The sequence below is a fragment of the Choloepus didactylus genome, chromosome 16 (genome assembly GCF_015220235.1).
Source record: "Choloepus didactylus isolate mChoDid1 chromosome 16, mChoDid1.pri, whole genome shotgun sequence".
NCBI classification, from domain to species: Eukaryota; Metazoa; Chordata; class Mammalia; order Pilosa; family Megalonychidae; genus Choloepus; species Choloepus didactylus.
This window is the reverse complement of record NC_051322.1, coordinates 21304174-21328713: the sequence shown is the minus strand read 5'-3', so window position 1 is coordinate 21328713 and position 24540 is coordinate 21304174. Positions and strand designations below refer to the sequence as shown.

At 41.8% G+C, this 24540-nt stretch overlaps 1 protein-coding gene across 1 annotated transcript in view; it reads left to right on the top strand.

The window, feature by feature from the left end:
* Nucleotides 1–19087: 19087 nt before the first annotated feature.
* The window catches only part of SEC11C (SEC11 homolog C, signal peptidase complex subunit), a 61710-nt gene continuing 56257 nt past the window's right edge, over nt 19088–24540 (top strand). The window contains exon 1 of the mRNA XM_037806101.1: nt 19088–19303. Within this exon, the coding sequence (XP_037662029.1) occupies nt 19217–19303 (87 nt within the window). The 5' untranslated portion in view covers nt 19088–19216. The remainder of the gene's footprint in view (nt 19304–24540) is intronic.

Below are 24540 nucleotides of genomic sequence, written 5' to 3'. Positions count from 1 at the left end.
ATTTTCAAAGCTCTCAACATGACAGTCGAGTTCCATGGAACATAAAAATAAGCATTCTTTTGGTTAATGTGTGGTATCTTCCTTTCAACCCCTTTTGTTCTCTTTGTTCTTTTATTTCTAATATTTTCCTTAGCATAAAATTCCTCATGGCTGGTTGTAGCAACTGGAAGGCAAAAGGGGATAACCGTAGGAGCCAGCTTGGGTAGAAGAGTGGGTGGTTGTTTGAGAATGGCTTATTTTGACAAGAGCACTTGGGCAGCAGTATGGGAGATAGACTACGGAGGAGGGGAGAGGCAGCCCCAAATTTCACCCTCTGTTTATGACATCGGTGGATAATGGTGCAGTACTTTTGAGTCATGTCCTTCCACAGATGCAAAAGATGGAGAAGGCAGAGTGACTCAGAATGCCAGTGTCTGGCACCATTAAGCAGGGGCCTCTGATTCAGAGCTAAGACAACACGACTCATTCCCACCTGGCAAGACAGGCTCCACTGTTCCTGCTAGGGCTGACCTAATTACAAGTCATTCATCAGATGTTTTCTTGTTTGTGCTCCATTTAAGAGTGAGTCCTATCTCTCTCCATAAAGCACAAGCAGACCAGGATGCCCAAGATCTGCCATGTTGGTGGCTTGGAGCTGCTTGTGGGGAACTGAGTCTTCCATGTTGCCTGAGGCATATCTGGGGTGGTGGCTTAGAATGCTGAGCCGCAGGCCTGCATAGAATGCCATGCAGGCCCACCCGGTAAAGATGTGTGTCTTGTGACTACCATTGTCTTAAACCTAGATTGTATGCACCTGATGTAAATACACCTGATGTAAACATAAGTATCTGGTGGGCTCTCCCCCACCTGAGCACCTTTAACATATACACCTGATCTTCTGAAATAACTAGCTGGAGCAAGGCTGCATTGTCGTCCACTTAGCAGGAGATGCAAGTGGGCCCCCTGCTCCCTTAATTCTTAGCTTTGTGTCTGTGTCTCATTCCTGCGTCGCCCTGTCAGCAATAAGTGGCGCCCGAACAGGGACTCAAGAACCGGATCTGGTTCCTGACAGAAGAATCGCTTGAACGAAGGAGGTACAATGGCGCAGGAACTCTGGTGGAGGTAGCGGTCGCACATTTGCGTTCTTATGTGGAACAACCCCGAGCATTAAGCAGGGTAATGGGTAATGCTGAAGGACACAATAAATAGGTTTCCTGTATTTCCCTCTCATGGCAGCGGCTGTGGGCCAGTGGCGTTAAGGTGGGGAAATCATAGATTTTGGACATGGTCTTTGGTTGAGTCTGTTCTTGAAGCTTTGGGGGCTGAGGATGATGAGGAAGAATATGAGTCTGATAACGATACTGGTCCCAATCCTCTTTCTGATGATGATAAGGGTAAAAAAGATCCAGTGAAATCTCAGGTTTTTTGTTCTTGCCCCAGACCTCTTTCTGCACCTTGCTGTGGGGAATGGCCTCCCCCTTTCCCCTCCTCCTCTTCCTGTGCCTGGCGGCGCTCCGCTGAACAGGCCAGCCGGTTTGTCGGGCATTCAGCAGGGTCTTGCGGAGGTGAAACGGCTTGGAAATTTAGAGGCTATGAGTTATCCTGTTGCTTTCCCAGTCACGGTTACTGAGGAAGTGCCTCCTGGCCAGGATGCTAATCAATTTAAGACTTGGTAAATTGAATATGTTGAAATACAGGCTGTTAATAATCGACAAAGTGATGTAAACATATCAATTGGTCAATTACTGAAAACTGACATTTATTCTACCATTGATAATAATCTAGACATTGAACAAGTTTGGTGTTGTTTAAAAGCTTGGAATAGAATCGAGGCTAAAGGGAGATGGAAAATGTTAACTAATATATGGAGTGTCAACTGTTTCTTTTCCATCCCTTTAGCAAATCAAGATAAAACAAAAATTTACATCCACTAAATTTGCAGTTTTCACAGCTGCTTGGCAGATTTGTCACACCACCGGTATTCCGTATAATGAATGGACAATAGGTACTTTATTAACATGGGGAAGAGGTTATGCTTGTTTCCCCAGGTAACAGACGAGCACCACTTTGGATACCGGCTCGACGACTGAAGCCGTACCATGAACCCAGCAAAGAAAAGAAAATTCCTATGGGACATCGAGCAACCAGTGATGCAGTTCCAGGGTCTGACACTGAAGACAACAGTGATCGGGCCAACACCCTGAACTAGGGAAGCCCGACATCCAACTTGGGGGCAGATAAAGAAATTATATCTCCGGCATGTGCTCATTCTGAAAATTATACCTATTGGGCTTATATTCCTAACCCCCCATTGCTGCAACAAGGCAACAGTTCGTTCAGTTTTCCCTCCTCCTTATTTTGGCTGCCTAGGTCCGAGCCATTGTTGGGCATGGAGGCCACGGGGCATAGGCTGTCAAGGAGACAAAACTAACCCTCTTGGGGGGCATTGCCCCTCCCTTACATCTCCCTGTATGGCCCCGGAGGATGGCTGGTTAGCCAGAGACGGGTAAGATTCCTCAGGGAAGGAACAACCTAAGACAGGCACAGTCGCAGAGGGGCCATCAGGAGAAAACTTGGGGGCCAACAGAGGTGGGGCACAGAACCTCACCCCCCCAGCTTTTGAGGGTCTGAACCCTCACCCCCTTTTAGGGGAGGTCTCCTGCCCCCATTGCTACTTTGTTTCCCACACCTGGCTCAGATCGGAGCCCCAGTGGCAGACAGAGATCTGACCAGCGGCTAAAATAAAAAGGGGGATATGTGGAGAACTGAGTCTTCCATGTTTTCTGAGGCATATCTGGGGTGGTGGCTTAGAATGCTGAGCCGCAGGCCTGCATAGAATGCCATGCAGGCCCACCCTGTAAAGATGTGTGTCTTGTGACTACCATTGTCTTAAACCTAGATTGTATGCACCTGATGTAAATATACCTGATGTAAACATAAGTATCTGGTGGGCTCTCCCCCACCTGAGCACCTTTAGCATATAAACCTGATCTTCTGAAACAAAGCAAGGCTGCATTGTCATCCACTTAGCACGAGATGCAAGTGGGCCCCCTGCTCCCTTAATTCTTAGCTTTGTGTCCGTGTCTCATTTCTGCGTCACCCTGTCAGCAATAGCTGCTGTTGATTTCCACCACCATCCGTCTACAGGCGGTGACTTACCGACTGAAAGTTCACACTCCCAGCTGAGATTGAATCTGCTCAGGCAGTCCCCTAGGTTTCAGAGGGTGAAGAGAACTAACGAGAAGCTGTATGGTATAGCAAGTAAGAGAGGGAGTTCGGATTTAGCAGACCTGGATTCAAGTTCAGGTTCTGTCACCTCTTGGGCAAGTTGTTTATCATCTCTGAGATTTATTTTCCATTTTCTGGAAAATTCATTGTAAGAATGAAATGGGTAATAAATATAAAGAATCATGAAAAATTCTTTTTTTAAAATTTTAAAGAAGCACTTAGCTGGTACAAAATAAGCAGGCAAAAAACGTTAGCTGGTATTGCTTCTGTAGCAATTTTTCACCCCATCTGTAAGGACCACCTTGATGTGCTAAGGGGTTTCTGATCTAGAGTACACATCTTTTCTCATGGTCTACCTCATTCACCTGTTACATTATAGGGTCATAATGTCTGCATACTTAAAGTTTCAACTAGGTTCGAGAACTGCATCTTCTTCAACTCTGGGTTCTTAGTATTTGATGGAATAAATAAGTTAATAGATAAGGGAAAGAATCAACCGTTACGTGGGAGATTTCTAAAAGTTCTATTGATTATCTCACCCCAGTGGAGTGGGGGTGTCTGGGAATTATAAAGAGAGGGTGTATGGTGTCAGCCTTTGTTTAGGGGATTGGTTCTTTCCTTGAGGACCCTGCGTCAGCCCTGGAGGTAGTGGCCACTCCTCCATCTGCGATTCTTGTGTTCTTTAGCGTTCTCTTTATCCCTTAGTAGTTAATCCTGTTACGAGTTAATAATTCTTTTTTTTTTGTCTCAGTGTTTTGGTTTTTTTTCTTAATTCAATTTTATTGAGATAAATTTACATACCATGCAGTCATACAAAGCATACATTCAGTTGTTCACAGTAACATTATATAGTTGTGCGTTCATCACGAAAATTAATTTTTGAACATTCATTATCACACACACAAAAATAATAAGTATAAAAATTAAAGTGAAAAAGAACAATTAAAATAAAAAAGAACACTGGGTGCCTTTTTTTTTGTTTTGCCCCCACTTTTCTACTTATCCATCCATACACTAGACAAAGGGGAGTGTGGTCCATATGGCTTTCCCAATCACATTGTCACCCCTCATAAGCTATATTTTTATACAGTCGTCTTCAAGATTCAAGGGTTCTGGGTTGTATATTGATAGTTTCAGGTATTTACTGTGGGCTTTTCCAAATCATTAGAACCTAAAAAGGGTTATCTATATTGCGCGTAAGAGTGCCCATCAGAGTGACCTCTCGGCTCCTGTTGGAATCTCTGCCACTGAAGCTTATTTCATTTCCTTTCACAGCCCCCTTTTGGTGAAGATGTTCTCCATCCCATGATGCCGGGTCTAGATTCCTCCCCGGGAGTCATATTCCACACTGCCAGGCAGATTTACTCCCCTGGGTGTCAGATCCCACGTGGGGGGAGAGCAGTGATTTCACTTGCCAAGTTGGCTTACCTAGAGAGAGAGGGCCACATCTGAGCAACAAAGAGGCACTCAGGGGGAGGCTCTTAGGCACCATCATAGGCAGGCCCAGTCTTTCTTTAGAGCATCTGTCTTGCCAAAGGCAAGTCCTGTGGTGGAGGGCTCAGCCCATCAAACCACCAGTCCCCCACGTCTGTGAGCACATTAGCAACCATCGAGGTGGGGAAGCCCAACACCCCTGCATTCTCCACCAGCTCCTCAGGCGGGCTCTGCATATTTTTTTCATTTTTTTAAAAAATTAACTATATAAAAAAAATTTTAAAAATACAATTAAAAAAATTTCAAACAAACTGTAACAATGGAGTAAGAAAAAGACAACTAACCTAAAATAACTACTTTACTTCTAACATGTTCCTACTCTACCCCAAGAAAATAACCTAATATAGCAACATTTCTGTGAACTTGTTCCTACCATACCCATCAGATATTAACAAACCATAGTCATTCCTGGGCATTCCCAGAACGTTAAATGTACATGCGATAGCTTATCTGTTCTTATTGGGTTATCGTTCCCCCTTCATTAATTGCTCTCTATCGCTAGTTCCCCTACATTCTACATTATAAACCATTTATTTTACATTTTTCAATGTTCATATTAGTGGTAGCATATAATATTTCTCTTTTTGTGCCCAGCTCATTGCGCTCAGCATTATGTCTTCAAGGTTCGTCCATGTTGTCATATGTTTCACGACATCATTCCTTCTTATTGCCGTGTAGTATTCCATCATGTGTATATACCACATTTTATTTATCCACTCATCTTTTGAAGGACATTTGGGTTGTTTCCATCTCTTGGCAATTGTGAATAATGCTGCTATGAACATTGGCGCGCAGATACCTGATCGTGTCACTGCTTTCAGATCTTGCAGGTATATACTGAGAAGTGCAATCACTGGATCGAAGGGTAACTCTATATCTAGTTTTCTAAGAAACTGCCAGACTGACTTCCAGAGTGGCTGAACCATTATACAGTCCCACCAACAATGAAGAAGAGTTCCAATTTCTCCACATCCTCTCCAGCATTTGTAGTTTTCTGCTTTTTTAATGGTGTGAGATGGTATCTCGTTGTGGTCTTAATTTGCGTCTCTCTAATAGCTAGTGAAGCTGAACATTTTTTCATGTGTTTTTTGGCTATTTGTTTTTCCTCTTCAGAGAACTGTCTTTTCATACCTTTTGCCCATTTTATTATTGGGCTGTGTGTACTATTGTCATTGAGTTGTAGGATTTCTTTATATATGCAAGATATCAGTCTTTTTTCAGATACATGGTTTCCAAAAATTTTTTTCCCATTGAGTTGGCTGCTTCTTCACCTTTTTGACAAATTCCTTTGAGGTACAGAAACTTCTAAGCTTGAGGAGTTCCCATTTATCTATTTTTTTCTTTTATTGCTTGTGCTTTGGGTGTAAAGTCTAGGAAGTGGCCGCCTAATACAAGGTCTTGAAGATGTTTACCTGTATTATCTTCTAGGAGTTTTATGAGACTGTCTTTTATATTGAGACCTTTGATCCACTTTGAGTTAATTTTTGTGTAGGGTGTGAGGTAGGGGTCCTCTTTCATTCTTTTGGATATGGATAGCCAACTCTCCCAGCCTCATTTGTTGAAAAGACTGCTATGTCCTAATTCATTGGCTTTGGGGGCCTTATCAAAGATCAGTCAGCTGTAGATCTGGGGGTCTATCTCCGAATTCTCAATTCGATTCCATTGATCAATATGTCTTTGTGCCAGTACCATACTGTTTTGACTAATGTGGCTTTATAATAAGCTTCAAAGACAGGGAGTGTAAGTCCTCCCACTTCAATTTTCTTTTTTAGAGTGTTTTTAGCAATTCAAGGCATCTTCCCTTTCCAAATAAATTTGATAACTAGCTTTTCCAAGTCTGCAAAGTAGGTTGTTGGAATTTTGACTGGGATTGCATTGAATCTGTAGATGAGTTTGGGTAGAATTGACATCTTAATGACATTTAGCCTTCCTATCCATGATCATGGAATATTTTTCCATCTTTTTAGGTCCCCTTCTATTTCTTTTAGTAGAGTTATATAGTTTTCTTTCTACAGGTCTTGTACATCTTTGGTTAAGTTTATCCCTAAGTTCTTGATTTTTTTAGTTGCTATTGAAAATGGTATCTTTCTTTTGAGTGTCTCTTCAGTTTGTTCATTTCGAGCATATAGAAACTTACTGACTTATGTGCATTAATGTCGTATCCCACTACTTTGCTAAATTTGCTCCAGTAGCTGTATCATTGCTTTCTTAGTGTTTTCCAGTTATAAGATCATATCATCTGCAAATAATGACAGTTTTACTTCTTCCTTTCCAATTTGGATGTCTTTTATTTCTTTTTCTTGCCAGACTGCCCTGGCTAGCATTTCTAGCACAATGTTGAATAACAGTGGTGACAGTGGGCATCCTTGTCTCATTCCTGATCTTAGAGGGAAGGCTTTCAGTTTCTCACCATTGAGTACTGTGCTGGCTGTGGGTTTTTCATATATGCTCTTTATCATATTGAGGAAGTTTTCTTCAATTCCTACCTTTTGAAGTGTTTTTATCAAAAAGGGATGTTGGATTTTGTCGAATGCTTTTTTCAGCATCTTTGAGATGATTATTTGATTTTTCTCTTTTGATTTGTTAATGTGTTGTAATACATTGATTTTCTTTTGTTGAACCATCCTTGCATGCCTGGAATGAACCCCACTTGGTCATGGTGTATGATTTTTTTAATGAGCCTTTGGATTCGATTTGTAAGTATTTTGTTTAGAATTTTTGCATCTATATTCATTAGGGAGATTGGCCTGTAGTTCTCCTTTTTTTGTAGCATCTTTGCCTGGTTTTGATATCAGATTGATGTTAGCGTCATAAAATTTATTAGGTAGTATTCCATTTTCTTCGATGTTTTGAAAGAATTCAAATAAGATTGGTGTCAGTTCTTTTTGGAAAGTTTGGTAGAATACCCCTGTGAAGCCATCTGGCCCTAGGCATTTATTTGTGGGAAGCTTTTTGATGACTGATTGGATCTCTTTGCTTGTGATTGGTTGGTTGAGGTCTTCTGTGTCTTTGGTCAGTCTAGGTTGTTCATGTTTCCAGGAAATTGTCCATTTCCTCTAAATTATCCAGTTTGTTGGGATACAGTTGTTCATAGTATTCTCTTATAATTTTTTAAATTTCTTCAGGATTTGCTGTAATGTCACCTTTCTCATTCATTATTTTATTTATATGGGTCTTCTCTCTTTTTTTATTTTGTCAGTCTAGCTAGGAGCTTGTCAATCTTGTTGATCTTCTCAAAGAACCAACTTTTGGTGTTATTTATTCTCTCTTGTTTTTTTGTTCTCTATGTCATTTATTTCTGCTTTAATACTTGTTATTTCTTTTCTTCTATTGGTTTAAGATTAGTTTGCTGTTCATTTTCTAGCTTCTTCAGTTGCTCCATTAGTTCTTTGATTTTAGTTCTTTCTTCCTTTTTGATGTATGCATTTAGTGTCATAAATTTCCCCCTCAGTACTGCTTTTGCTGCATCCCATAGGTTTTGATATGTTGTGTTCTCATTTTCATTCATCTCTAAATATTTAACAATTTTTCTTGCTATTTCTTCTTTAACCCATAGATTGTTTAGGAGCATGTTGTTTAACTTCCAGGTATTTGTGAGTTTTCTAAGTCTCTGATGCTTATTGACTTTTTTTTTTTTAATTAAATTCAGTTTTATTGAAATACATTCACACACCATACAATCATCCATGGTATACAATACACTGTCCACAGTATGATAAGATAGTTATGCGTTCATCACCACAAATTATCTCTGAACATTTTCCTTACATCAGAAAGAACCAGAACAAGAATAAAAAATGAAAGTGAAAAAAGAACACCCAAATTATCCCCCCATCCCACCCCATTTGTCCTTTAGTTTTTTTTTTTTTTTTTTTTTAATTCAGTGATGTTAACTGCATGACTGGTAACTACGAGCTGAGTATACTTGGCCTCTTCCCCTGACCTCACTCCAGTCTGTGTTTTTTTTTTTTTTTAAATCTTCATTTTATTGAGATATATTCACATACCACGCAGTCATACAAAACAAATCGTACTTTTGATTGTTTACAGTACCATTACATAGTGGTACATTCATCACCCAAATCAATCCCTGACACCTTCATTAGCACACACACAAAAATAACAAGAATAATAATTAGAGTGAAAAAGAGCAATTGAAGTAAAAAAGAACACTGGGTACCTTTGTCTGTTTGTTTCCTTCCCCTATTTTTCTACTCATCCATCCATAAACTAGACAAAGGGGAGTGTGGTCCTTATGGCTTTCCCAATCCCATTGTCACCCCTCATAAGCTACATTTTTATACAACTGTCTTCGAGATTCATGGGTTCTGGGTTGTAGTTTGATAGTTTCAGGTATCCACCACCAGCTACCCCAATTCTTTAGAACCTAAAAAGGGTTGTCTAAAGTGTGCATAAGAGTGCCCACCAGAGTGACCTCTTGGCTCCTTTTGGAATCTCTCTGCCACTGAAGCTTATTTCATTTCCTTTCACATCCCCCTTTTGGTCAAGAAGATGTTCTCCGTCCCACGATGCCAGGTCTACATTCCTCCCTGGGAGTCATATTCCACGTTGCCAGGGAGATTCACTCCCCTGGGTGTCTGATCCCACGTAGGGGGGAGGGCAGTGATTTCACCTTTCAAGTTGGCTTAGCTAGAGAGACAGGGCCACATCTGAGCAACAAAGAGGCATTCGGGAGGAGGCTCTTAGGCACAACCATAGGGAGGCCTAGCCTCTCCTTTGCAGCAACCGTCTTCCCAAGGGTAAAACCTGTGGTAGAGGGCTCAACCCATCAAACCACCAGTCCCCTATGTCTGTGGTCATGTTAGCAACCATGGAGGTGGGGTAGGCGAATACCCCTGCATTCTCCACAGGCTCCTCAAGGGGGCACTACATCTTTTTTTTTTCCTTGTTTTTCTTTTTTTTTTTTTTAACTTTCCCTTCTTTTTTAAATCAACTGTATGAAAAAAAAGACAACTAACCTTAGATAACTGCTTAACTTCCAACATGTTCCTACTTTACCCCAAGAAAGTTACCTAATATAGCAATATTTCTGTGAACTTGCTCCTACTATATCCATCAGAAATTAACAGACCATAGTCATTCCTGGGGTTATTGACTTCTAATTGTACTCCATTGTGGTCAGAGAATGTGCTTTGAATAATTTCAATTTTTTTAAATTTATTGAGGCTTGTTTTATGTTCCAGCATATGATCTATTCTGGAGAAAGTTCTGTGAGCACTAGAGAAGGATGTGTATCCTGGTGATTTGGGATGTAATGTTCTATATATATCTGTTAAATCCAATTCATTTATCAGATTGTTTAGGTTTTCAATTTCCTTTTGAGTCTTCTGTCTGGATGATCTATCTATAGGAGAGAGTGATGTGTTGAAGTTGCCCACAATTATTGTGGAAACATCAATTGCTTCCTTTAGATTTGCCAGTGTTTGTCTCATGTATTTTGTGGCACCTTAATTGGATGCATAGACATTTATGATTGTTATTTCTTCTTGTTGAATTGCCCCTTTTATTAGAATGTAGTGGCCTTCTTTGTCTCTCAGAACATCCCTGCATTTAAAGTCTATTTTATCTGAGATTAATATGGCTACTCCTGCTTTCTTTTGGCTGTAGCTTGCATGAAATATTTTTTCCATCCTTTCACTTGCAATTTCTTTGTATCCCTGTGTCTAAGATGAGTCTCTTGTATGTGACATATTGATGGTTCATATTTTTTGATCCATTCTACCAATCTATATCTTTTAATTGGGGAGTTTAATCCATTTACATTCAACATTATTACTGTGAAGGCATTTCTTGAATCAGCCATTCTATCCTTTGGTTTATGTTTGTCAGATATATTTTTTCCCTCTCTCTCTTAATGTCCTTTAATGTACCCATACTGAATCTCTTTAGTACTGGATCTTTCTCCATATCACTCTCTCCTTTCTTCGTTTCTCTGTTGGTAGGGCTCCCTTTAGTACCTCAAGTAGGGCAGGTCTCTTGTTAGCAAATTCTCTCAGCATTTGTTTGTCTGTGAAAAATTTAAGCTCTCCCTTAAATTTGAAGGAGAACTTCTCTGGAGAAAGAATTCTTGGTTGGCAATTTTTCTCTCTCAGAATTTTAAATATTTCATGCCACTGCCTTCTTACCTCCATCGTGGCCACTGAGTAGTCACTACTTAGTCTTATGCTGTTTCCTTTTAAAGTAGTGAATTGCTTTTCTCTTGCTGCTTTCAGAACTTGCCCCTTCTCTTCAGTATTTGACAATCACATCAGAATATGTCTCAGAGTGGATTTATTTGGATTTATTCTATTTGGAGTTCGCTGGGCATTTACGATTTGTGTATTTATGGTGTTGAGAAGATTTGGGAAGTTTTCCCCAACAATTTCTTTGAATACCCGTCCTAGACCTTTACCCTTCTCTTCTCCATCTGGAACACCAATGACTCTTATATATGGACGTTTTATATCATCTATCATATTCCTGAGGTCCATTTTGATTTTTTGGATTTTTTCCCCATTCTTTCTTTTGTTCTTTCATTTTCCTTTCTGTCGTCCTCAGGGTCACTGATTCGCTTTTCAGCTTCCTCTAGTCTTGTACTATGAGTATCCAGAATCTTTTTAATTTGGTCAACATTTTCTTTTATTTCCATAAGATTGTCTATTTTTTTATTTAATCTTGCAATTTCTTCTTTATGCTCTTCTAGGATCTTCTTCATGTCCTTTATATCCTGTGCCATGCTCTCGTTGTTTTTCTTTAGTTCTTTGATTAATTGCTCCACGTACTGTGTCTCCTCTGATCTTTTGATTTGGGTGTTTGGGTTTGAGTTATCCCTATCATCTGGTTTTTTCATATGCTTTAAAATTTTCTGTTGTTTTTGGCCTCTTGGCATTTGCTTAACTTGATAGGATTCTTTTAGGATATGTAGACTGATTCAAACATTTATCTCTAATTTGTCATATCTACAGCTTGGTGGAGTACACTTTCTCTAACTAACCAGCAGGTGGCATCCATGAGCTACCTATTCCCCTCAAGCCAGTTCTCCCCAACTTTGTCTTTGTGGTGAGTGGGGGTGTCAGTCTTGTGGGGGTCCAATCAGTGCACCAAGTTTGCGTATGTAGTTGGTGCTGCCTGCCCTGAATGTGGGGCGTGTGTCTGAGAGGTTAGGGAGGGAGGGTGGCTTTAATAGTCAAATCTTCCAGGTGTTCCTGGAGATTTAAAGCTGTGGCAATAGTCTAATCCTTCAGTGCAGTCTCTCCACAGTTTGTCTCTGCCACTGACCCACAAGTCCTTGGTATTTGTGTAAGGTTCCTGGAACTTGCGAATGGGTCCTGCTTCCAAGCTGTGCCCTCCTAGGGCCTCTGCTGAAGGAAGACTGTGTTACATCACAGGTGAGCGCCTTCCCCCAAGGGAAGTTCTGGGCTGCAGGGCTGTGTTCCCAGCCTGCTGAAAGGATGGCTGAATGGGGCATGTTACTTTCCCCCTTCTCACACAGCTCTGTCTTCCCAGCTCCGGGACAATTAGCTGTGGGCGCGTGAAAGGCTATTGTCCATGCCAGATATTGTGGCATGTGCACGTGTTGCTGGAAACCTCCCATCACACTGGGTTGTTTGGGGCAGCTCTGGGCTGTGGCACCGACGCCGGGCAGGAGCGTTCCCAGCCTGCCAGGAGGATGGTTGTAAGGGGACGCCCTCCCTTTCTTGGCAAGTTATGGTGTTAAGCAAATTTTATCAGCCACTAGACTTGTTGCTTTTTCTCTCAGAGCTATCTTAGCTCTGCTCTTGCCTGGGCCAAAATTGCAAATCTTTGAGGCTTTCTGTAATGGGCTTCTAAAAGTAATTGTTTTAGAAAAAGAGAAAAAGATTTAAAAAAAAAAAAAAAGAATAAGAAGGGCCCTCCTTGCAGATCTAATGGGCTATTGAAATGCTAAGAGACAAGGAGATTAGGGCTGTTAAGGAATAATCAAGAAAGTAGAGAAACTGGGTCTTCAGAGAAGGGTCCTCGCCCTCTGAATTTGCATGTGCGCCCGATCCTGTTTGAGCCCTGCCCTTCTCTGTTTTATGTTCATCGAAACTCCAGAAAGTCTCTGTTTTTATTTTTGGGTCTTTTTTTTGCTGTTTCTGCTAGCCCTATCTCCTCTCTGCCGGGCTGACTGCTCCCGGATTCTCCAGTGTCTGGTCTCAGTCTATCTATGTTTGGAGTTTTGATCAGCAGTCTGAGTTTTCAATCAGAGCCACAACTGCAGTTCTCCCTCCTGATTCCCAGCACCGAAGGCCCCTCCTCCCATGGGACTGAGCCTGGCTGCGAGGGGCACGGGTCCCCTGGCTGTGAGAACTTACAGATTTTGCTGACCTCAGTTGTTCCACGCGTTTGTGAGTGTTGTATGAAGTATGCCCAAAGTTAAATTGCTCTGTTGTGTCCGGTCCATGCAGTTCCTGGCTTTCTACCTACTGCCCTGGAGGAGTAACTAAAACCCACACCTCACCACTCCGCCATCTTGCCCAGCCTCTGACTTAATAATTCTTTATGCTAAAACTTTCCTGTTCATATTACTGGTACGGACCCTGGCTCCTGATGAGAGCCCGACTGATACAACTAATCACTATGAAGCGCCTCCAACCACTGAACGCAATATCTGACTCAAAAAGATGTTTGTTTTTTTTTTTTTTAAATTAAAACACACAAGTAACACATGAATAATCTTGTTGAAAACCCAAGTTACAGACAAATAAAATCTCCCTTCACTCCATTCCACCTCTGTGCAATCCCAGTCTCCTCCCAGTGCTAGGAGTTTTATGTGTGTCCTTTCAGCTCTAGCTGCTTTCTCCCTTTCTGTTAATTTGTTTCCAATTTTGCTTTTCAAACAATGCTACAATAAATTTGTGTGTGTGTCTTGGGATTTCTGTAAGATAAAATGTCTAGAAATTGAATTGCTGAGCCAAAAAGTGTGAACATTTAAAGTTTACATTTCCCCCCAGAAAGGCTAAACTAATTTCCAATCCCATACAATAGAGCTTTCAGACACTCATGGGATTTCAAAGTTGGAAAGGACCATAAAACCATATGGTTAAAACTTTTTCACTTTATTGATGGTGAATCTGAGGCTAGAGAGAGGAATGGCTTTTCAGTGACACAATTACCTAAACCAGAAAGAAAAAAAAAAACTTGTTATTTGACTAGGTTTCAAGGAATTATATTTATAATAATGGTCAGATATTTAAATCTTATCAATCCAAAGTAAAGTGGAGAATTGGAGCAGTTCTTTGTGTAAACACTCTTCAAGAGTCCTACTCAAACAAAATAATCTGTGCATTTTAGCCTTGGTTGATTTTGGAGGCTGAATCATCCACCAGTTGGTCCATTGCTCCATTTAGGATCATAACATCTAAGACTTGAAAGGGATTCAGCATCTACCTGGGTCAAATTTCTACCCACATCTGGCTAAAAGACTCTTTACAATTGTAAAGCCTCTACTGAAATGTTATTGAACAGCTCCTAAATTCTCTAGAGAAAATAGAGCAGGGGACGACCACTTTTCAAAAATCTTGTCAACATTGTTCAAGTTGCACTTTCTTAACACTGAGCCTTTAAGAAAAAGAAGAGAAGCCCATTTGAGGATGGAGAAAAAGAGACAGCAGTGACAGCCAACCATCCATCTATTCTTACACTCCCATCAGTCACACATCCCCATCAGGGATGCAGCTGGGACAGATGAGAACTTACAGACCCATTTTGGACAAATTATTGATGCTGCTGGGCCCCAGTTTTGTTGTATGACTTGTTCTTACATAGGAAGAAGTCATTAAGGTCAAGGGGTTCTCAAAGTACCATCAAGCACCCCCAACCTCCAACTGGAGTTGAGCCTCTTTCCCTCTCTGTACTCTCTGTTCCTACCTCTTCACCTCTCCATCTCCAGCAGTGCTGTAATATCACATACAGAACCTCTTATTGGACTATTTCCTCCAAAGACCTGTGAAAAGGAGCAGGATTTAAGTGCTATTGGCCCTACTGCTTTGTCTGGAGATCTAGTTTAACTAGTGCTAGAAATCAACTATTCTTCTGTCTAGGTCCTGATCATTATAGAATTTTCTTTGACTTACTATTCATTTTAAACCAAAACATTTTGTTGCTTTTATTTCTTGAACTGGGCAACAACAAACAACTATATTTCCAAGCTAACATTTGTACAGGTGAAGAAGTTCTCACTTTCTCCAAAATGAGGACATGTAAAGTCCCAACAGTTATTATATCTTCACTGGCTGTATAAATTATGTCTCAAATTCAGTTATAGTCCCACTGACTATTCTCTTACCTGAAGATTAAACTGTAAATTTAATCTCCAACAACTTGAAAATAAAATAATAGGAAGGAGGAAGGAGAAGAGGAAAATTATTAGCATATACAAATTAAGATTTACATATAAGTTTACAGAAAATATGTAATTCTATTATAGTACTCATTTCTGTACTTGATCACAAGGCCATCCATAGTTGAGATCTATGATTTCCTTCTTCTGCTGAGCTGTCTGTATTTCCCTTACTTTCAGCATGAACCTTGACTGATCAGGGTATTTATTTGGTGGAGTGATCCAAAGCTTTATTCCTGAAGGCTCTGAGTCCTCAATAGTTCTGCTTTTGCTTTAGTTTTCCATTAACCTTTTCAATTGGGCATGTGAGAACTAAAAGGCATCCCAAAGGATCCACTGGCTTCCAGTCATAGTCTTCTTTAGCCCTATTGTTCAGCAGCAATCCAGTTTTCCCTTGAAAATAAGTATCAGTCACTCCAATCATTTCTCTGCTGGTTAAGTGGCAAAAAGGAGCCCCAAATGGCTGGGTAACAGCTTCATCTGGAAATCTGATGGAACCATTACTATGTTAGAGTGCATGGAATCATTTTCTCTTTGGGGAGTAAGACCTCCACACTAGGAAAGCTTAAAGTTGCCAAAATGGGAAGCAAAAATTTTGAGAGTGGGTTATTGGGTATAATATTGAGAGGAATGATTCCTCTATCCACTTCTTCACATCTGGACTCATGTATTCTGCCCATGGGGAAGAGACAGCACCATATAATGACCTTTATTCAAAGCATACACTGCATCTTCTAAGACAAAATTGAATCCTTTGAGGGTGTTGACTCCCACCTGCCTCTGTAATTGAATCTTCAGGAAGCCATTCCATTATACATTCAGGCCAAGTGTTTCTGGGGATGAGATATGTAGAAGACCAGTTTATTCCATGAGCATGAGCCATTTTCTGGACTTTGCTAGCAAAAAAAATTACAGGCAGGGAAGGTAGTTTTATATGTAGAATATTGGTCTATTTCAGTGAGTCCAAATCTCTTCCCTTTCCATGATGGAAGTGATCCAGTGTAATCTACCTGCTCCATCCATGCCACCATGTCCACTTTATTCGTGAACCCTTTGAGCAAGCATTGGAATAGCTAGGGAAAGAGGCTGACTGATATCCATGGAGAACGTCATTTGGTCTACCTAGATGTTAAAAGCCTCCTCTGAAGGAGATGTTTTTCTGTGGACATTCACTTGAGACACAAATATCTTCATAGTTTGTATCCATTATGAGAGGTATATTCATATACTCCTTCCCAAGACATCCTTGTCACCAAACTTCCAGTCTTGTACCTTCCACATCCCTAACCATACAGCCAAATCATTAGCAAATGCCCACAAATTACTTCTGGCCTTCCTCAGCCCAGTGTACAACTTGAAGTTCTACTTACTGGGAAGATTTTCCTTCAGAGTGTCCTCCACGATCAGTCCTATATGAGGCTTTTACATTGCAACTATCTTCTTTTGTGTGGTACCAGCCAGATCATGCAGACCCAATTATAAACTGGGCTGGAGTTTTTCTTTCTCAGTTAACTACTCATAAGGAGGAACAATCCAGAAAGTCATAGGCATGGATTGAAGCAGAGGCTGCAAAGCACCAGTGTTGAAGGAGTCCGAGCCACCTGCTTACTCAATTTATTCCTGCATTCTGGACCTGCCTGAGCTGGATCTCTGATAAGCCATTTCTACTTGGTGATAAATTGCTGTTGCACACATCTAATACTTATGGCTAAGTGGGAAGCTCAGGCTGCATAGCACCCAATGTCCCATGGTTAGGCAGTCTTTGCTAAGGCCTGATAGCAAGACAGATGCTGTTTTCCAAAAGAAAATAGTTGTCTAGAGAAGAGGGCATAGGTTTCATCCAAAATCCTAAAAGTTTGCACTGTGATACTTCCTTGATGCTTGCTAGCATCTTCATATAGCATTCTTATTTGCCATGGAAACTTTGAGTTATAATTGTTTGGGTTGAATCATAAGATTCAGGTTGTAGAGCACCTTGCACTGGAGGCTGCTTTTCTGAAGAACCTTCTATTGTTCTGTTCCCCCTTTAAAAGGGTGACTTTATGGATGGGTCAACGTAGCGCTCAAATGTGATATATGTTGCTTCTACGTTTCAAAAAGGCCTACCAAGTGCTGTGTTTCTTTACTCACATCAGAGATGAGTAGAGCAACTGGCCTTTAACTTTGTAGGGGATATCTCAATGTGATGCAGGTCATTGAACCCCTAAGAGCTCCACTAAGATGGCAGGCCTATGAAATTTTATGGGATTTTTCTCCCTCCTTTTAGCTGATGATTCTATGTTCAAAATATATCCAGAATCTGAACACTTCTAAACACCTCACTTCTAAACACCTTAGTTCCAATAACTATTACAGATAGTTTTATCTAGAAGTTGTTGGGAACCGTATCTTCGTCTTACAATTTTATTTGGTGTTTGGAAAAAGTTTTACATAGACTAGCTTTTGGCTCCATACAATTCAAACCTTGATTCTCCTGCACTAGCCACATACTCCAAGGCCAGGGACTATAGGGCACCCTTGGTATCAGGATACCTCCTCTAGTACAACTAACTTACCACCATGATGTCAGGTTAGTTGGCACGGTGGGGAGCAGGACTCCTGGAAACCATTCCTACACCAGGATGGCAGAAAATGATGGTGAGCCACATAAACATATCCACTAAATGTATCTCCAACTTGTGTTCTCCTTAGGTGGGTCTCCAAATGCTCCTTGTCCCTCCAACACCATCCAGAATGAGGGGAAGTGAGATGGAGAAGTTGGAATGCAAAGCAGCAGAACCTGTAACTAATAGCAATTAAAAGATTTTACAATTGAAAAGTTTACAAAACCATGTATTTCCCAGGTCTTGGAAGGGGCCTATGCAAGTGAAGTGTCCCAAAGCTTATCATTCGTTAGCATCACAGTGAATCTGCCTCTAGGGGCTTTATCCTGGCTGTTCCCTCTGCCAGGAGTCTTCCTCCTTGTAGGTATACTACACGGCTCACCCTTCACCTCTTATAAAACTTTGCTCAAATGCTATTCCCTCAGGATATTTTAAATCGCAATCTGCTCCCTTCCTCCACAGCTCCCTTTTACTTTTCTTATTTCCAAAGCACCCGCACCTTTTAGGTACTGTGTAATGTACTTACTTATTATGTTTCCTCCTGCGAAAATGTAAGGTTCATGAGGCAGGAGTCTTTGTTTCATTCTCTCATGTTTCTCAAATGCCTAGAACATCGCAGGTGTGCCCTAAAGATTTGTGAACAAAGTCTGAAATAAATAATGCATAAATGAGTGAGTGAATGAACTAAAGGTAATCCAGGATCAGAACTGTGGTAATCCAGGGTTTGGAAATTTTTTAATGTGAGTTCTATCTCAGACTGCCATTTATAGTCATGGCCAAGTCATTTAACCTTCCTGGGTTAAATATATACTTCCTCGTATATAAAAGTAGGAGGTTATTTATTCACTCAGTTAATACCCATTGAGATACAACTATGGTCAAGACGATACAGTGATGCTTTCCAGCATTCAAATTCTATTTCTCTCAGAGCGCAGTATCTACGCGGCTACAAGAGTCCCCTCTTCTCCCAAGCCCCGCCCACTCCATGTCCATTTTAAGCTCCGCCCCGACACGGCAGGGCCCTCCTCCAGCGTAAGTCCCGCCTTCCCCTGTCGCCGTCATCCAATGGCCAAAATACACGGCTAGGCGAATGAGAGGGAGCCTTAGGTGTCTTCTTGGCGCCTGACAGAGTGTTGGGGAACGCATTTCCTCTGAACAGACATTTCCCCGAGCTGACCTTGAGATATGCAGAATCAGCTACCCACCCAAGTTCCCTCGGAAGGGTCAGACAAGGCTCCAAGAACGCCGTCGCTGCCCTCCCTAGAAGCCATGGGGCTTCACTGGACGAGGCTCTCGCCCAGCGGCATTCTGGGAGTGGTAGTTTTCTTCCTTCTGAACTCTCCCAGGTAGGCTGATGGCTAAGACTTTCAGGACTACGATTCCCAGAAGGCTGAGCGAGGCGGTGGTTGCGCGGTCCGCGCTAAAGGAAGGGCTCGCTCTGGTGGGTGAGGACGCAGAGCTGGTGGGCGGGGGCTCGGCAGGTGTTTTGCTGTTGCACGGGGTTGACGCCGGGAATCCGCGGGCCGCCTCGGCCCCCAGTGATCCTGCCATGGTTCGCGCGGGCCCCGTGGGGACGCATCTCCCCACGGCCGGCTTGGACATATTCGGGGACCTGAGAAAGATGAACAAGCGCCAGGTAGCGGAGGCCGGGGTGGGAGTCGGGCCTGGGGTTCGGGGTCCCGCTGCTGAGAGTCGGGGGAGGGGCGGGGGTGGCGGGCAGGAAAGGGCAACTCGCCGCGGCTAGGGCTGGGCTGGGACCCGAAGCTCCCGCGCTAGGCCCTCAGAGGCCCTGGGTTCGAATCCGCGTAGACCCACGTGTGGATATATGTGTGTTCTCTTGTACTAATAGGAGAGCAGTTGTGGGGGAGGAGTCCCAGGAAGGGGAAGACACTAGAAACCCCGTTGTATGGATATCAGATGTGGTTGAGATAGCAAGAACAGATGAGCTGAGCGTGAGTGACAGCTGTCGGCACATATTTGAAAGGCCGCCCCGTGGAAGAGGAAGCCGATTTCTCCGTGGGGCGCCAGAGACCTAACACCCAGCGGAAAGGAGTTTCTTTCCATCCTAAGAAGTGTTTTCCTGACCATCTGTCAGGGCTAAAGCTCCTAGAGAGCACACAGGTGGTGCTCTCAGTAATTGTGGACCGAATCAGTGTTCCAAAAGGGATTCCAGAAGTCTTCTCTAATTTCCTTCTCAGATTCTATCGTTCTGGCTCCACCTTGAGTATGGGAGGCAGTTAGGATGGGATCTTTGGGCAGCTGGGATTGATTTCTCACGCCCCCGTGAGAGGACCTCAGAGGGAAACTTTCCTCGTCTTCTGTCCTTGCTAGTTACTCGTCAGCATTTCCGTGTTTTGGATTCTTCTTCAAAACTTCAAAGGCAGGAGTGATTAGGGACTGGACAGGAAGCTTTCTCAGCAAGGAAAAATGTTATTGTTTAAGCCTCTAGTTAAAGAATGTAGGGTACTTGTGGGACCGAATTATCATGATGGATAGTACTACTATAAAAACGAATAATGAATTATGTTAAGAAAATACGACCTTCCCACTGGGAAGTTTTGGTTATCTTTGAAAATGGTGTTAATTGTGATGATTTTGACTGCATCCTGTTTCATTTATTCCTCTATACTGAGGAGTGGGATGATGGGGTCATGGCAAGATGCAACTTTTTTGGGCACATGTTCCAACCTCCCTCCCCTGCCAGTAGAATTTCAGATGAGTGCAGAAGTGTGGGAGAGCTTCCTGACTTGCCTTTCATGAACCATGTCTTAGGATCTCGTTTCTAGGTGTGCACAGCTGGTGAGCTCCTTTGAATTTATGTGATTAAGATCAGCTGTAATAGCTTATTTCTGGCTTGAAAAACCAACAGCTAATGCCTTGAGCATTGATGCTGTTCATAAGAAGATCCTCCAGGAATAGCATTTTATTTAAAAATCTAGACTCACTGGCTAGGTTTTTAAAATGTCTCTAAAATTGGTACTGATTAGGTGATGCATCTATTTGCCGGCTATCGGAGAAAGCCTTGTGATGCCTGCATCAATCTCTAAACTTTTGAAAGATCTGTGTTTGACTTTTGAAAGATCTGTGTGTTCCCTCTCTCAGTGATAAGGCCTATCAGTAGCATTGCTTATGTTTTGCTAGTGGTCTCATTAAAATTCAGATGCTCAAGTCCACTGCTTCCTGGTACTTTTTTTTTTTTTTCTTTAAGCTTTGTCCTTTTGTTTGTTTCTTTTCTTCTCCCTTTCTCCTCCTCCAAGAAGCATCCTTATGACACCTTGTGAGGCATTCTTACTCCAGTAATCTTGGAAGCTGGACTTCCTTTCTCTGCTGTCCTGCTTACTATTAATTAAGGCAAGAGCTGCGTGCAAAACAAGGACTCTTTGTTTCTGCAATGAGGAAAAGGAAGAAATACAGCTACTGGCATTTCTGCTGCTCTGTCAGTCAGAATATCTGATTTGAAATGCTTGTTTAAAACTCTTGGGAATTGGCTGTTTTATCTTTGGTGGAAATTACTCCTGGCTTGCTTATCAACTCGGTGTAATTAGCTCTGAGCATACAAAGTTGGTAGGTAAAGATGAGCAAGAACTAAAGACAACAGTGAAATGAGGTGGTGTATTTTTTTAATGCAATATTATTGAGATATATTCACATATCATACAGTCCTTCCAAAGTGTACAATCAGGGGCCCGCAGTATTATCACATAGTTGTGCATTCATCAGAGATGGTGTATTTTTAAGATCCCTTTCAGGCTGTCAGTAGTTCAATCGAAATTATGTTTCTGGATCCCAGGATTTCAAGCCTAGGCTCAGATGAGTAGATCCCTTAAAGGTAGGGAATTAGAAGCCTGTATGTGATTTTCCAATTAGCTTGATTGTTAGGTTTTTATATTACTGGCCATTTCTTTAGCAGGTACACATCTTGCCCAAGGGAAGTTGTTTTGAGGAATTGATTTTACTTTCCCTCTGAATTTTTCAAGCATAGAATATCTTCCGGAAAAGATACTCGTTGTATGAGGTCTTTATTAGATAAGTGGCAAGAATTTATAATTTGCTTTTATCAGGGAGGAGCCAGATGGTTTGAAAACCTGTCTAAAAATGGCAATGTTTGAAACTGTGGGTTGGGGCTTTCATAATGGAACAACGGTTATTTATCAAATCCTTTAAGTCATGTGGAGCCGGTGGGGAAGTTTTTGAAAGTGAGTTCCGGTGAGCAACTTCTGCTTTAAATTGATGTGACTCACAAAGCTGGTTTTATTTTAGTAGCAACAATTCACGTATTATAGCTCAAATTTTTAACATTGTCTGCTCAACACCAGTTTCCTTTTTCCCTCTCCTGGGAGTATAATATTTTCATCATTTGCTATAAATGCGGTAACCAAGTAATTTAAAAAATGATGTGTAATTTTAATTTTTGAATTAACATTTACTTTCTCATTGATTATAGATGGTGAAGAAGTAGGGAAACCTAGGGTAGAAGCTCTTTTGAGAAGTTTGGCTGTGAAGGAGAGAAGAGAGGGTAAAACCTGGAGGGAGGATGTAAGGTGGGGGAAGGGTTTGAGTTGGGAAGAGACTGAAGCTGAGGGGAAGAAGACCTGAGAGAACCATGGTTGTTAGTGTCTACTGTGCATCAGAATCACCTGATGAGCTGTTTATAAAACAGTTGCCAGTTTGCCCCTCCAGTTGATTCACTTGGTCTGGGATAAAGCTCCTCCGATGATTTTAATCTGCAACCGATATTTGAGAATCAATGGTCTAAAACAGTGGTTTGCAAACTGTGATCAGCAGACCAGCAACTGCAGCAGCATCACCTGGGAACTTCTTTGAAAGGCAACTTCTCAGACCCCACTAGGTGATTCCAGTTCATGCTAAAGTGTGAGATCCATTGCAGGTAAAGGAAGCTCTATGCTTAGAAGTCAGAACCCTGTAAAACCACCTGGCATAACCCTATTAGGACTACCTGAATGTCTTCAACCGCCATTTCTCCAGGTCTAGTGCAGTTTTGTACTCTATTCAGTCCTCAAAATGAGTCTACAGCCCCACATTCTGTCTCAGTTAAATTTAAATTTGGATATTGGAGGGAACCTGTGTTGTCTAGAGCCATGTGTTCAGGGTCCTAGCTCCAGACTTACTTCCAAAGGATGTTCTGGAAAACTGGTAGGGTAAGATGGGATGTATCTAATTTCATTTCCTCTGAAACTATAGTATCAAAATGTATAACTAAAATTATAGTAAAGAGCCTTTAATAAGTCATCAGTGACTCCAAGATAGGAAGCCCAGGAAAGGAGACAAGATAATACTAGAAACCAAATACTAGTAGCTAGAAAATAGATGGAAGTATGGTAACCGACATAGCCTGAGAAAGGTAAAATCTTCAGCCAGTAGTAGCAGCAGCTGAGGAAGAACTCTTCACTGTGCTGCAGAATCCTCATGGACTTGGAGGTGTAGGGGAGGTGAGGCGAAAATAAATTAGATTGGGTGAAAAAGCTGTTTGAGGAGCAGTTAGACCGCCAGCTGCCCTCTCGCACTCTACACCAGGATCTTCCCCTCCCAGGTAGAGGTCTGGAAGCCTTGTGGTTCAGCATGGGAGGTGCAGGCGGTTTGCCTGGAGCGGGCAACAGAAGGTCTCTGGATTAAGGGCTGCAAGGCCTGGTTGAGGATGTGGACCCTTTACTGTGACTTTGCATACTTCTTGCAGATAATGAAAAGAGAGAAAGTGAAAGGCTGGAGGTCCCCAAAAGAGCTACAGTCCTGATATCTAGGTGAGTGTGGAAGCCAAAAGAGAGGGCCCGTGCAGCCAGGTCAGGGCTAAGCAGTTTCAGGTGACAGAAAGCTCCATGGTAGCTTTGTGGAAAGGGGCTGGCTCAGGAGGAGAGGAGGTGGTTGTTGGAGATAAGGCAGTCAAGGAATGAGAAGCCAGAGGGTTGATGTACTGCCCATGTGGCTCTTCACGTCACCCGGGGCAGCTGGGGGCATTCTGAAAAGGAGGACTGAGTCAGGGACCAAAGTAAGGAGGCCTCCTGGAGGAGAGCAGGGCGATGCTCTGGGGGCTACATTTTTTGTTGTTGTTTGTCTTTTATTTTTCAAAACAGTTTTATTCACTCACCATACAGTCCATCCAATGTGTACAATCAGTGGCGCTCAGAATAATCACAGGGCTGTGCTTTCATCATTACAATTAATTTTAGGATATTTTTGTAGTTCCAGAAAGAAAACCCCATACCCCTAATATTCCATTATTGACACACAGCATTGGTGTGGTACCTTTGTTACTGTTGATGAAAGAATAATAAGATATTACTGTTAAGTATAGTCCATAGGTTGCATTAGGTGTATTTTTTCCCATGTACCACCCTAATATTAATACCTTGCAGTTGTGATGTACATATGTTCTAATTCATGGAGGAACATCCCTGTATTTGTCTATTAATCACCTTCATCATCCACAACAGGGTTCATAGTGTTATACAGTCCCTTGTTTCATCCTCTAGCTTTCCTTCTAGTGATATACACAACCCTAAATCCTTTCAACCACAGTCACATTCACGATTCAGCTGTTATTTACACTCAGGTAATGCTACCATCAGCTCTATCTATTTCCAAACATTTACAATCAACCTTATTTAAAAATTCTGAATAAATTAAGCATTAGTTCCCCATTCTTCATCCTCATTCTATCTTCTGGTAACCTGTGTTCTAGATATTAACTGTATGAGTTTGCTCATTATGTTTAGTGCCTGTTAGTGAGATCATACCATATGTCCTTTTGTGTCTGGCTTATTTCACTTGAAATAATGTCCTTTTGGTTCATCCAAGTTGTTGCATACATCAGGACTTCAGTCCTATCAGCTGATTAATATTCCATCATATGTGTGT